The 13,591-nt window shown below is 48.3% G+C and overlaps 1 protein-coding gene across 6 annotated transcripts in view; it reads right to left on the bottom strand.

Annotated features, from left to right (window-relative positions):
- Positions 1–13,591, bottom strand: part of ESRRB (estrogen related receptor beta) — a 167,856-nt gene that overhangs the window by 13,449 nt on the left and 140,816 nt on the right. For all 6 annotated transcript variants that reach the window (XM_084632618.1, XM_084632619.1, XM_084632615.1 and 3 more), the window contains 2 exons: positions 13,062–13,223; positions 912–1,181 (listed from right to left, as the gene is read on the bottom strand). In XM_084632618.1, the coding sequence (XP_084488744.1) occupies positions 912–1,181; positions 13,062–13,223 (432 nt within the window). The remainder of the gene's footprint in view (positions 1–911; positions 1,182–13,061; positions 13,224–13,591) is intronic.

The following is a 13,591-nucleotide window of genomic DNA, read 5'->3' as shown; positions in this document are numbered from 1 at the left end:
GTGCACCTCACTCTGCTCTGGAGGGCCTCTCCCCATTTTCTGGCTAAAGTGGAGTTTACTCTCTGTGGCCTGTTCAGACCTTGGCTTCTCTGGTGAGGCTGCCAATGAAGGGGGACAGTCAGTGCCGACTGTAGTGGTGGTTTTGGTGTTGTAGCCACTTGTCAACTGGGATTGGAACTCTCAACTAATTTCACACTGGCCAGCATACACCCATACATTTGAGTAGGGTATAAAATCTGATTTTACAGTCTGACTTCTCTCTAGTCACCACTGAGTTGGACCAGATTCAGACAGGGCCTTTGAAACAAAAAGTGCTGAATCCCATTTTCCAAGAGCCATCTGGCTCCCTCTGACCTGGGCTTGAATGGGAACTGGTGACTTCAAGGTAAAGGGTTCCATATCCCATTCCCTTATCCAGCCTGTCCCCCTGACCTAGGTCTGATTGGATCCAGTACACTAGTGGGAAAAAGCTCCATATTCAGTAGTTCTGTCTCCCAAAGCCAGCCAGTCCCTTCTCTCAACAAACTTGAGGTCAGATTGGAGCTGGGGACTCGCAAGTGAAAGGGCTCATATTTCATACCTCAACTCCTGTCCCAGCCAGTCATTCCTCTCCAACCAGGGCCCATATTGGGAGCAGCATTCTAAGAGGGAAAAGGGTCTATACCCTATTTCCAGACCCCCTGGAGATAAGGCCTACATTTCCACCAGGTACTCAATTCTCTTCTAAACTGAAGGAAAAACAGTGTGGGAGAGTGGGTGCTGTGTTAGACCCACTGGAGAGACTCATTGTTACCAGGAGGCAGAGCATTGCCAGGCACTAGTCCTCTGACTCCTCAGGAGCATCTTAGAATGCTAGATCCATGTTGGCCTTGGCTCCCTGAGCCTCACACCAGACCGGGTCATGGCTTTACCTGAGTTGGCAAGGGCCAGGGCCTTGAGTGTGACAAACTCCTCCTTCTCCACCTTCAGCTTCTTGTACCGGCGCACCAGCTGCAGGATGGCCATGTAGAGCTCCAGCAGCCCCGTCAGGCGCGAGTGCTCCTCATCCATTATGTAGTCCTCGGCATAGACCAGCTTGTCCTCGTAGGGCAGTGAGCGGTACACAATGCCCAGGATGAGGATCTCCATCCAGGCGCTCTGCAGGAGGCTCATCTGGTCCCCCAGAGAGAGATTAGAGAAACCTGGCAGGGCAAACGACAAGCAGGGTCAAACTGGGATGGGCTCCAAAGGCTGTATCCCCCACAGCTCCCCAGTTTTTCTGGGAGTCACTCCATCTTCCCAATCCCCTGCTCATTACATGGAATCTCTGAGCACCTCTCCAAAGCCTGTGGTGAGCCTGCCAGCTCTGGTCAACGTCCTTGGGTTTGTGGGGCTCCTGCTAGCACTCAAAAACTGCTGTGGAGACAGTGCTCTGAAGTTGTGGCCTGGGCTGGAGCTCTAATGCCACCTCCTTCCCCCCAGGCTTCAGAGTCTGAGCTGCTATGTCTACAGAGCTATTTTTAGTGTGGTACTGGGAACCCACGTCTCTTGACCTGGGCTGGAAGGCTTGCTGCTGTGGGCCGTGTAGACATGCCCTGTCTAGGTACTTACGTGGCCCTATCATGTAGTGTCTGGCACCTCTGGAATTCACCCATCTCTCTATTTCCCAGTCCACCTGAAGCCCTGCCTGGAATCCATCCTTTGTGTTCCCCATTTTTCCTTGCAGCGCTGTCCTGAATACAGCCAAGTCCTCAGGCCACACCATGGTGGGATGTACCCTGACCCTGTTCCTCCTGCAGTACTGCCTGGTAGGTACTTTTCTTCCCTGTTCCTCATGCTGTATTTTATGTAATGCAACCCATTGTCTCCATACCCCAGCCAGGAACTCTGCTGACTTGACAGGGAAGCACTCCAAAGGGAGAGAGTGGACTCCTGATGGGGTAGGAAGAGAAGACGCTTGCCTGAGTTTCAAGCTCATCATGATCAAAATGCCATCTCAGCCAAGTGGCAAATTCTCTTCCACTGTAGCACACTGGAGGATCAAAAGTTAAATCCATATGAAAACATTATCCACTTCTGACCATCACGACTCCCCGCACTCAGCGACTCCAGCTTTCTAGTGAAAGAGCCCCACCCAATATTGAAAAATGCTCAGGCTGCCAGACCAAACCCTAAAATACCAACAGATGCGTCAGTATGAACAAACCAAGCAGCAAGATGGTACAGATCCCTCCACAGACATAGATCCTGGCCCACATGAATAGAGCTCACTACAGAGACAGGCAGACCTGAGGCAGACCCTCCCCAAATACAGACAAAATAACCATAAACTGGGAGGCACAAAGCACTGCTCACACCAAAAGAAGAGTGAGTTCACAACCCACGTGACAGAGGAGAGTGAGACGAGAGGCTTTCTCTGCTCCAGTGTCTGACATAAAAGGGAGTTTGAGAAAGATTTCTCCAGAAATGATCAGACCTCATCAGAAAAGCAATGAGGAAAAACTCTGCTGGAGCCTCAGATAAAGGAGCGATATGGCAGAGATGACCTCAGGCTCTGTAGCAGCCTGACATTGGATCCTGAATGGACACAGTTGCCCTGCGTCTATTTGTCAGAAATCACGGTATGTAGTGTCCCTGTCCACCCTGACAGAGACCTGAGCGGGGTGTCTGTCTCTGTTTACACTTGGGCAGCACTGGGGCAGCCTGTCCTGGCAATAGAGTTTCACAGCACTGAGTTGAAATGGGAAGGCCTGGGTATTTCTAAGCAGCAGGAACACCTAAGACTTGGTGTAGCATTCTCTCCCCTCTCTCACCTTCAGGCTGCTGCCTCTCTCCCCAACACTGGCTTTTTTTTTTCCCTCCAGTTTTCTCTCATAACTCAGCATCCTCTGCCCCTGGATCACTCTCCTCCTGCAGCCCTGTCTGAGCTCATTAGCCTCTGCCTCTGAGACTCCCTAGCCCGGCAGGCTGCAAACTGTGTGCAGTGAGATGCCCTTTATTCCCACAGCCTTCACCGCTCACGTCGCTGTGTCTGGGCCCAGGTCACCAGCCACTGCAGTGATCATTTGATTTCTCTTGTTATCAAGTCAGCAATTAACAAAAGAGCTGGTGATTGCTGTATTGACCGATTGTGGGTTCTGTTTTTCTATCTGTGCTATCTCAGCCCAAGGAAGTGAGGGCAGAGGGATGGGTTAGTCTTATTTATTTATCACTACGCCATGTTTTGTGTTTGTGTTGCCAGGGGAAGAAAAGGGTGATAATGGCATGGCAGCCCTTGGACATCCAATTTCCCTTATCAGGCCCCTGAATAGAAAAGAGGCCCCAGGCTACATTAATTAACAGATACCAATCAGCTGTCACGTGTTGTGTGAGTGTGTGTGAGAGAGGTCTGGGGGTAGCAGTGCGTGGGAGGGAGGAATCGATAATCCATTGGGGAGGAGTGCCAGAGGGAATAAGGGAACAGCTAAAGACCACCAGGGAGACAAGCTGGAATAGAGAGTGAAATGAGTTAGATTGAATCCCTAGCTGAGAGCTATCTGCCCAACAGCGTCTGGTCTATCATCATTATGCGAGGGATGCTCGCGCAGAATCCCCATTGCCACAGGCTTCTCTCCAGATAACAATCCAGGCCTGTTCCAGGCCTTGGATATATTTGTATAGGAAGGACCTGCTGCGTTCTTGAGTTAGCTGTGCTCCGCCAGAAGTGCGTGGAGGTCCTGGAGGGTTCAGTTTTCACATTAGTAAAGTTTGGTGCCCCCTACTGCAGGCTGTCACAGCCAAGAGAACAGTAACATATGGGTTCCTTCTTTTAAAAAATCTGTTTCTCTTAGATCTGCCTCTTCATTGTCCTCAGCCCCTCCTCGGCAGTTAGTATACAGTCCCCTTTACCCCAGCCCTTGAAGGCAGTATTCTGAGTAAATGGGAGAATGGGCTGAGGTGAAGTGCGTATCAGGCTCCTGATCTCCTGACACCTTGCTGACACTGCCCTCTACTGCATGTGGAGCTGATGCTATCCCCTCTGGGAGAGAGGACGTCTGCTGTGCAGAGTAGTTATAGCTTCGGTTCCCAAAGTTTATAGCCTCTCTCTCTCTCCTATCTGCACTCCCCATTCCTACCCTCAGTCCAACTACTGTGGCATTATCCATTCATTCAGCTACGGAAAGGAAGGCTGGTCCAGTGGTTTGGGCTCTAGCCTTGAGGGCCCTAGATTCAACTCTCACAGCTGTCCTGGGTCAGTTGCTTAGTCTTACTCTGCCTCAGTTCCCAATCTGTAAAATGGGGATGATAGCACTTCTCTCCCTAAAAGAGGTGTTGTGACAATAAATATGGTGAAGATTTTGAGGTGTTCAGCCATCTGGTAATGGGGCCCAGACACACAGAATTTCCTCCTGCTTTTCTTTTTGGATAGCGTCAATCAGTTCTTCCAAGTTATTTCCTTTCTTTGCAGCTGCTGGTGTGCACAGTATGTGGCTTTGCAGGTGCGTGTACAAAGTCCATCCTGCTCTCTATGGATCTTGTGCATTGCTTTGATTCCTTTGGCCTCCCAGAGCAATGCTCAGACGCATCCACCTCTGTAAGTACACCTTATTAATCACCAGTCTTCCCACGATGTCATCCATGACATCTCCAGCTTGACCTACTTGTCCCCAGTCCCAGCAGGCAGTACATCCTTTCCCCACTATGCCAGCACCATCAGAAACAGCCCCCTTTGCTCCTGCACAGAACTGTGTCCTAAACTTTCTCTTCAAAACACACCGTGGAACCCCATCTCCTGCTGGGTTCTGATTCCCCCTGGGCTCAGTCATTCTCGCCAAAGTGTCGCCTCTGCACCCTAACTCCCATTCCACCTGCAGCTGCTGGTCTAAATCCCCCTTTCACACAGGCATGCTCTCCATTGACTGCAACAGGCACCCACGTAAGAGCGAAATGTGGCCTGCTTCCTATACTGCCATTGTATTGTTACATACAGTGCCTCCTTCATGGCCTGTACAAATGGCAAGCACTTGTGGAAAACTGCTAGAAAGTATGCTCGCTGGAAATGAATTGTGTATATTAGATGGACCTATGCAAGTAATTTTCAACCATTCCAGACTACTGTACCCCTTTCAGGAGGCTGATTTATCTTGTGTACCCCAAGTTTCACCTTGCAAAGTCAGACATAAAAATACAAAAGTGTCACCGCACACAATTACTGAAAACCTGCCGACTTTCTCATTTTTACCATATACTTATAAAATAAATTATGATCCTCCCCCCCAGTTGAAAAACTCTGATATAGTACACAGAGCAGTATAAACTGTCAGTGTGAAATTTTGGTTTGTATTGATTGTGCTAGTGCTTTTCATGTAGCCTGTTCTAAACTAGGCAAATATCTAGATGAGTTGACATACCCGCTGGAAGACCTCTGTGTACCCCCGAGGTACATGGACCCTTGGTTAAGAACCACTGACCTATGGCACCTGTGCCTGTCTCTCTTACCCCCCTCAGAGATCAGTCATTACCAGAGAACTGTGATTTAAAGAGCCAGATTCTGATCTCACACTGGTATAAATTAAGTAACTCCATGGACCCCAGGCGAAGTGAACTCTGGATTTACGCTGGTGTCACTGAGATCAGAACGTGGCCCGAGGAGTTTAGGTCGAGATTTGTGGTAAGAACTAGAAGCAGTGAGCAAGCCTGTCCCCAGGAAGAAGGAAGCTTCCTGTTCAATTGGAGCTAGTTAGTAGCAGTGTGAGGTTACAAGTCAGTTTGCATCAGCATGGACTCTACACCCAGCTTCAGCCATCTCCTCTGTTCTTGTCCATTCTCCAGAATCTCTGTTAGTTGGACTAAAATTGGGAGAGTTACTGGCCATAAAGACCTAATCTATATGCACAGCAAACTCACCAGTTGCCTCCTATACCAATGAAGAAACAAGACTAGGGAGGCAGGAATGATAAGAAACAGTACATAGACAAAACCCCACTGAATGCAAAAATAGAGATACAGGGTTAGCTGCTCAGGTCTGCCTGAGCTTTGCTCAACACAGAGCAAAGAAACTGTTTTATGTCACCTTTGTAACCCATGCAGCTGGCTAACGGCTGTTTGGTGCAAGTTAGAGCACTATTTAGGGTTGCTCTAACTTCCACCCAGCCACAATGGCCCCCAACCCAAGGGATAGTTATGGCAGTTGGGGATTGTTGGTCATGCATCCTTTGCCATAGCAATGCTCCCTAGGCCAGGCAAACAAGATTGGTGGTGTAGAGCCAACTACACTAGGCCTATACTGCCTGGAGATCCCCCTCTGACAGGGGAATTCTCAGGAAGCCAACTAAGCAGCTTTGCACCAGCAGACTGGCATAGAAGCACAACAGTGGGGGGCCAGCAACTGGCTTGCAAGCTAGGGCCCCCAGTTCCCCAATTTTATTTATTTGTTTTATAGTAGAAGGATCATGGCTCTGTTGTCCTGGGCACTGCTTGACAATCAGAAAGATAGAGCCCCGAAGATTATACAGCCTAGGGCCCTGATGCTGCAATTGCTGTGTGGAGAGGTATATATTGGTTTCACCTTGACCAGCTCTCTAATATACAGAGCCCAACTGCATTAATGATACAGCATCTAAGAACTTCCAGCAATATGACTGCATTACCTGTGCTGTTTGCCAGCACAGCCTTCAGAAAGACCCAGCAATGAAAGGTAAATCGCCTCCACTAGATTACGACACTGGGGAACCTTCAGCAATGAGACATGATTGTCTCTGTGCTACTATATTAGGGCCTGGTCCTGAAGGGTGCTGAGCACTCAACTTCCTGACACCACTCCTACTGCTTATGCCCTTGTACTGAAGCATTCAGGAATCTACCGTGATGTGCTGCAGCTGCGTTCGCTCTGCTATACCCTAGCACTGTACCTGGTCACCTCTAGCACAGAGCCACACATGCATTTCCTTCCCATGTATTCCAGCTGCAGGTTGCCATATCCCCTGTGGAAAGTTATTTGATTTGCCCTAGCTGATGTAGTGACATTTGGGTTTTTTTATTTCAGTGATTTGGCAGGGTGAGGTCCCAGAATTTTTTTTTAAACCCACACACATAATTTGTGGCAAGTGGAGTTCATAATCTGTTAATTTATTATCATTTCTGTCATCCTGGAGGGCCATTAGCAGAGGTAATAAAGGGAGCTGTAATTATAGGATCTAAGGCCACTCCAGACACAGCTGCTGTCACTCCACTTGCCATATTTCATTCTGTGCTGGTGCTATCAGCTTCCTAGTGAAAACAGCACAACGGCTACCTTGGGACAGCCTCTGTTCTTGTCCCTCAAGAGAAGTCTCCTCGTCCCGCAGAAAAGCACATGTAAAAGGTAGATGAAATACAAATGTGATTGACAGAGGGGCTGGGTGGAAGGAGAAAAAAAAAAGGGAGAGCCTCATCCAAAGGGCAAGGACTCCAAGCTGGCTGGGGAGGACACTGAGCTAATAATGTTTGCTGAACACTTTTAAATCGTGTTTTCATGTTCCTGATTGCAGGAGAGTGGCTTTAAGCTTAATCAGTTTCATTTTGCTGACATTAAAGAATAAGAGTTTGCTCTGGGACCTGGTATCTGAAGTGCAGGCAATCCTGTGCCTTGATTTTAAAAACAGCATTCTAATTTAACACAGGACTGACAGATGTGATCTTTAGTCCTTTCGCCTTGTTCTTAGTGTCTGAGATCCAGGGGCTAGGTTCACGAGGGGGGGCTTAGGCGCTAAACTGCCACTTTAGGTTCCAAAGGCTTTGTCTACACTGGCAAGTGAAAGACAAAACTTTTGTTGTTCAGAGGTGTTTAAAAAAACACACACACACCCAAAAGACAAAAGTTTTGTCAATGACAAGTGCTGGTGTGAACAGCGCTTTGTCAGCAGGAGCGCTCTTGTTGCAGGTGGAAGTTTTTTGTCAGCAGCCGTGTCGCTAAAAGCTGCATAGTGTAGACATAGCCTTTAAGTCCAACATTTAGAGCTGCAAAAATTCCTATTCCCAGCAGCTCCTTAACCCTGCAGGCACCTAAGTTTCCACTGATAAGGTCCCCATGGCATCTAAATTTCTGCCAGGGCCGTGCGCATGTCCCCAGCTGCTCAAGTGTGGGGGGGCAATGACAACTTAAGTAGTCACTGGAGCAGGGATTTGAACTCTCCCACAAGTGCCCACCCACTGAGTCAGTCTCAAACTCTAACCCTCTATGGAATAAAACCCCAAAACAAAAAGCACAGTCACAAATGGGACAGATCACAGCTATGAAAAGAAACCAGCCAACTCCTCCCCATCCCAGTTTTGGTCTGAGAACTAAGAGGTCAATTTGATGTCATAGGCCATCCTGAGGCTGCCATTTTGCCAAATTCATCTGTTTTTTTCCTTAGCCATTGTGAGCAACTGAATGACTGCAAAAATAGTGTGAACTAGAGTTTCAGGTAAGGCATTCTGTGCCTGAAAGCGGGCTGACCTGCAGCTCTGCCAGAGGTAGTATAAAATTACTGCAGTAACAACTGCCATAGGCTCAAAGAAAATACACAGCAAATGGCTGTCCTACCTTATCAAGGTAGATACCAAATCCTTTGGTGTCTGAAAAGGTTCAAAAGCCAACTGGCCATAAGTCTGGCCATGCAACAGTGGAACTCTCCTTTTCAGACCAAAAGATCCCAAGTGTGGCCATTAAAGGAGCAGAATAGTAGGAAGTGTGCCATGGGGTGTATCCACACTGCAGAAAAAGCCATGTGGCAGCCAGTCTCATAAGGCTTGCACTACGAGGCTAAAAATAGCAGTGTAGGTGTTCCCACTCAGGCTGGAGCTTGGGGGGAAGGGTCTCAGAGCCTGGGCTCCAGCCCAAGCAGGAACGTCTGCAGTGCACGGGAACCCACAGTCTCCTCTGTCCTAGGGGAAGCCTTTATCTACTATGTACTTCCCTTGTGAGCTATCTCTGACATACAATTTCTGGTGACATACCTGCCGATGTCTATCCCTGTACTTGAAGAGAACTCTATTATTTCGAATGAACCATGGTGCCCCACTAAGACAGCCTTGCAGACAATTCAAATTTATGGAATGATGTTACGAAAAATATTCCTTCAGGACGCTCTGGTATAGTGCACTCCTAATGTGTGAGCCACGTGCCAGAATGCTGTTGCCTGGATTTGCCAATGGGAGATCAGTTTAACATCATAAACAAGCTGTTTGTAAGAAGGAGTCTGCTGGGCTGTTGCAGGAAAAATACCTGTAGGGGCCTCTTCCCCTTAGCCCCAGGGCGATTTAAGTATTTTTATACAAAGTGGGAAAGCTTCAACAAGAGAATCCCAAGTGGCGGAAGGCATCTCTGGCCAGCCTTGACTTGAGTTAACTACCTCTGAGGGCCTAGCTTAGGCAGCTCCCCCCTTAGCATACTGGCTTCTGTTAATCCCCTTTTTTGCTCCGAACTCTCCCCAGGCCTGGGTGCCTAACTTGAGGCTCTGAATTCTACTGGGTGGCAGGGTGCCTAACGGCTATGCACTGCAAATGCTCAGCCTAAGTGCCCCTTGGGAATCAAGCCTCACATGTCTATGAGCGCAGTTGTGTGGGAACCTGAGCATGCGATCACCCTGATGTGTGAGCTCCTTGGTGTCTGGGGTTCGGGGAGTGCAGACTCAAGGGAACAGACTGCATTGACATGCCCATTTGAGTCAGTCCCCTTCCCCGTGCTCCTGATGTGCTCAGTTTGTTTTAGTCATTTTCTATTTCTGATGGGGGATTAAAATAAAAAGGCTGTATCCTATTTTATATATATTAAAATCTCTTGTATAAAGCTGGACTGAGCCCTCTGACCGACCCAGGAGCTGTGTTGATTGGGTTGCCACACTGGGTTTTTTTGTTTTTTTTTTTTTGCCGGAAAGGGAAATACAGAGAAAACAGAGGAGGTTGCAAGAGTACCCTGTCCTTCTGGAAGAAAAAAACCGCCCCTTTTACAGAGCAGTCGTCACCTTGTGCTTACATCCCCGTTCTAGGAGAGCAGCAGGAGCAGCAGCAAGATGGAAAGTGCATTGGTTCCAAAATGAAATTCAGGGAGGAGTAGCTATTCATCACAGGTGTAAGCAAGAGATCCCTGAGCTACTGTAGGGCATCCCCAGTGCGTAGCAGTGATAATGGCCTGCAACACCTAGGTGTTTGGGAACTAATAGCCACAGTGACAGTAATCTGTGAGTAACTGTGTTTGGGTATGTCTATCTAGCAAAAACAAAAAGACCATGGCAAGGACTCTCAGGAGCTAAATATAGCAGTGTAGACATTTGTGCTGGGGCTGGAGCCCGGGCCCACCTGAGCAGGAACATCTACACTGTTATTTTTAGCCCTGTGGCGTGAGCCTGAATCAGTTCACCTGAGCTCTGAGACTCACTGTTGTAGGGTTTTTAGGCTGTGGAGCCATACCCCTAGCTGCATTGTGATAATGCCCTTTCTGTTAATGGAGTTAACCCTGCTGCTGGGTTAATGGAGCAATCCAGGCTGAGATTCCTCAATCAGCAACATAGCCTTGTTTGTGCTGAATCAGCCTCAGGTGGATTCCACAGCTAGCAAGTGGTGTAATCCCTGATACTGAAGATCTCCTTTAAGAAGGGCACCCATGGCATTAACCTCCGCTCAGAAACACTGCCTGCAGAAAGACCTATTTCTTCAAACTCTATAATCAGGGGTGTGGCTCTATGAAACACCTAACTCGTAGGCATCTAGCAAATCACTGGAAGAACAGTGGGAGCCACAAAGCCTGAGTTAGGCCCCTAAGCTCCCTATACAATGAATGGGGGAGAGGTAGGTGCCTAAGAATGGGATCCATAAAAGCCTGCATGCTAGGCAGAGAGCCATGTAAAGTAGTCAGTGGGTGATGCCAGCAAGAGGGGTGTGTCCTAATCCCCACCACCCACCCACCCACATCATGGAGATAGGCATCTAAATCCAGGCTGCAGGCACCTATTTCTGCTTGCAATCCATAGCCAGGACCCGCTGTCTAGAGTCAGATGGTGTCGCCATCTCAGCCATTTCTTGTGAGGAGGAGGTGACAGTGGTGACCTTCCTTACAACCTTTAGCGCAGTGGTTTGGGTACTCACACGGGACATGGGAGATCCATGTTTAATTCCCCCCTCTCTGCCTGATGGGTAGAAGGGATTAGAACAGCAGTTGCACATCTCTCAGGCGAGTACCCTAACCACTGAACTGGAGAGTGTTCCTCACACTCTAGGGCCAATTAATATATTTTTTTAATGAAAGTAGAATGACTTCAACAAGAGAGACCCACATCAGAATATCCTATATCCCAGTGGTTTGGGCACTCACCTGAGAGATGGGGAAACCCCTGTTCAAAACCGTTCTCATTGGACAGTGCGGGAATTGAACTGGAGTCTCCCACATCCCAGGTGAGTACCCTAACCACTGGATGTAAGGGAGGCCCCCTTGTGATGTTTGGCATGCTCTGAGTACACCTACTGGATTGGGCCCTGGGGGAGATAGGCGGGGGAATGCCTGTCTTCCCCAGTTTGAGGATTTTGCTGGGGTTTAGGCATGAGAGAGGCGTCTGGACCCCTGCCGGATGCAGCAGTGCACATGCCCAGAGGGGCCTAGGGAATTTTTACAGTGGAAACGTAGGTGCCAAGTGAGTTTAGGCGCATATAGAGTTGGGTGATAGCTGAGCGGGGATTTTGTGGATCACAGTGTTATCTAAATCTGCACTTCAGGTGCCTAAATCCTTTTGTGGATCTAGGCCCAAGGTACCCACTTCAAACAGCCCAGGAAGTCTTCTCAAGGGGAGCCTCCAACCTTAGAATCCAATGATGACAAATTTTACAGGGAAACAGTCACTTAGAACAAAGAGGAGCGGCAGTCAAAGAGAGAACAAGGACAAGCTGCAGAAATTAGTCATTGTGTGAGCCAAATGTCTGCTAGGCTAGGACAACTGACCTATAGCAGATATTCCCAAATGATCAGATGGGGTCGAAAATGTTTCATGGAAACATGCTGCATGGCTGAAGCAAGGAACTGATGAACCAAGAAGCGGGATGGGAGAGTGTGAACTTGTACTGAAGCTGGAGTAATATGTGCAAGATTTGGCAGCAGATTAGGTCCAGTAGCTGAGTACAAAATGTTCCTCTGGGCTTGGGGGAAAGAAGGGAGAGGGGATGAGACTGCTGTATCAGATTATTCATGCCGCATGTCTATTTGAAGCAGTCTTCTGCAACGCAGCAAAGTGAGCCCTGGGGACACTTTCTGAAAGCCCTCCCTACTAGCCACTGCACTTTTGCTTTGCAATCAGAACTTCTGTTCAAGGTGCCAGGGCATCTCCCTTTGATACTTTATGTTATGGAGCTTGACATAAGGTCAAGCCGTGGACTCAGAATGCAACTCTTCCAACAGCAGGAATCACATGGGAGCCCCCAATATCTGAATGAGGGAGATGGCCACTCCTTCAGTCCTGGATCTGTTACTGTAGTGCTGATAGTCTACATGGACTGCTGCTGCTGTGCTGAACGAAGAGTATGGAAGTCCTGTGAATGCTCCAGTCAGCTTCCTGTCAGAGGTTGATCACATCACAGTCAAAGTGTTCCCAGCCTCCATCAACACAGGAAACAGGAGCTCCAGAGTGGCGCCTTAATCAGTGTCCTGTATGAGTGGGCCTTGCTCTGTGGCTTCGCTCCTTATGGCTAGGAAAGCTTCCCCTTCAGATGGGCGGTGAGCTCCCTATTCTGTGGTGGTGCAGCAAATGTCATGCAAAATCACCGAAGCCTACCACTGTACCACCTAGTCCCAAAGGTTAATCAGCAGGGGTTATTGCTGTACCACTCGGTCACAGGCACTACTGACTGCTGTACAATATCATCTCTAAGGCTACCACATAATCCCAGGACACTACGTGTATATAATAATTAATTTACACAAATTAATACACACTGTATTGGAACTCAATGTTAATGAGGCTTCACCATGAGCAGCTTTCTCTTGAAGTAGATTCAACCCATCAGAGTGCCAAAATAAAGTGATGCTCACAGAGTAAATAATCACCTCCCCTTGTCTTTCACACTAATGCCCCCATCCGTAACTTCCCCTTCATTACCTGGGATGTGCTTTGCCCATCCAATGATCACCACCAGTTCCCTGTCTGCTAAGTCACAGAGGGTTGTCAGTGCTTTGATGTCACTCTCCGGCATAGTGGGGTCAGGCATGGCATAAATCTTCTCTGGCTCAGCCACCAGCAAGTGGGAGACGATCTTAGTCACTGCAAATGTCAAAGGAGAAGTTACTACTGTACCTTTCAGGAGATGGTGTGTATGTAGCAGCTTTCAGACAACACTTAGCAGGATACACAACTGATAGGAGTTCTCGTACCATACGGCCTGCAATTTGGGATCTCAGAAATGTGTTTTGTTCACAGCAGGAGGGAGACTGCACTGTAGTTAAGAGTAGAGTTTTCAAACTTCTTTGGCTGCATATCCCTTTCCAAATAATATAGTCTACCAGATACCCCCATCTGAGATAGGATAATAATAGACCTATGATTAGATTTCCAAGTCTTCCTAAATAAAATGCGTTGTCCGCCATTACAGGACTTTTCTCATGAATCCCCTGATAGAGCCTGCGTACCCC

Source organism: Lepidochelys olivacea, assembly GCF_965140295.1.
Source record: "Lepidochelys olivacea isolate rLepOli2 genome assembly, chromosome: 6".
NCBI classification, from domain to species: Eukaryota; Metazoa; Chordata; order Testudines; family Cheloniidae; genus Lepidochelys; species Lepidochelys olivacea.
The sequence above is the reverse complement of the archived record's forward strand: the minus strand, read 5'-3'. Positions and strand labels throughout refer to the sequence as shown.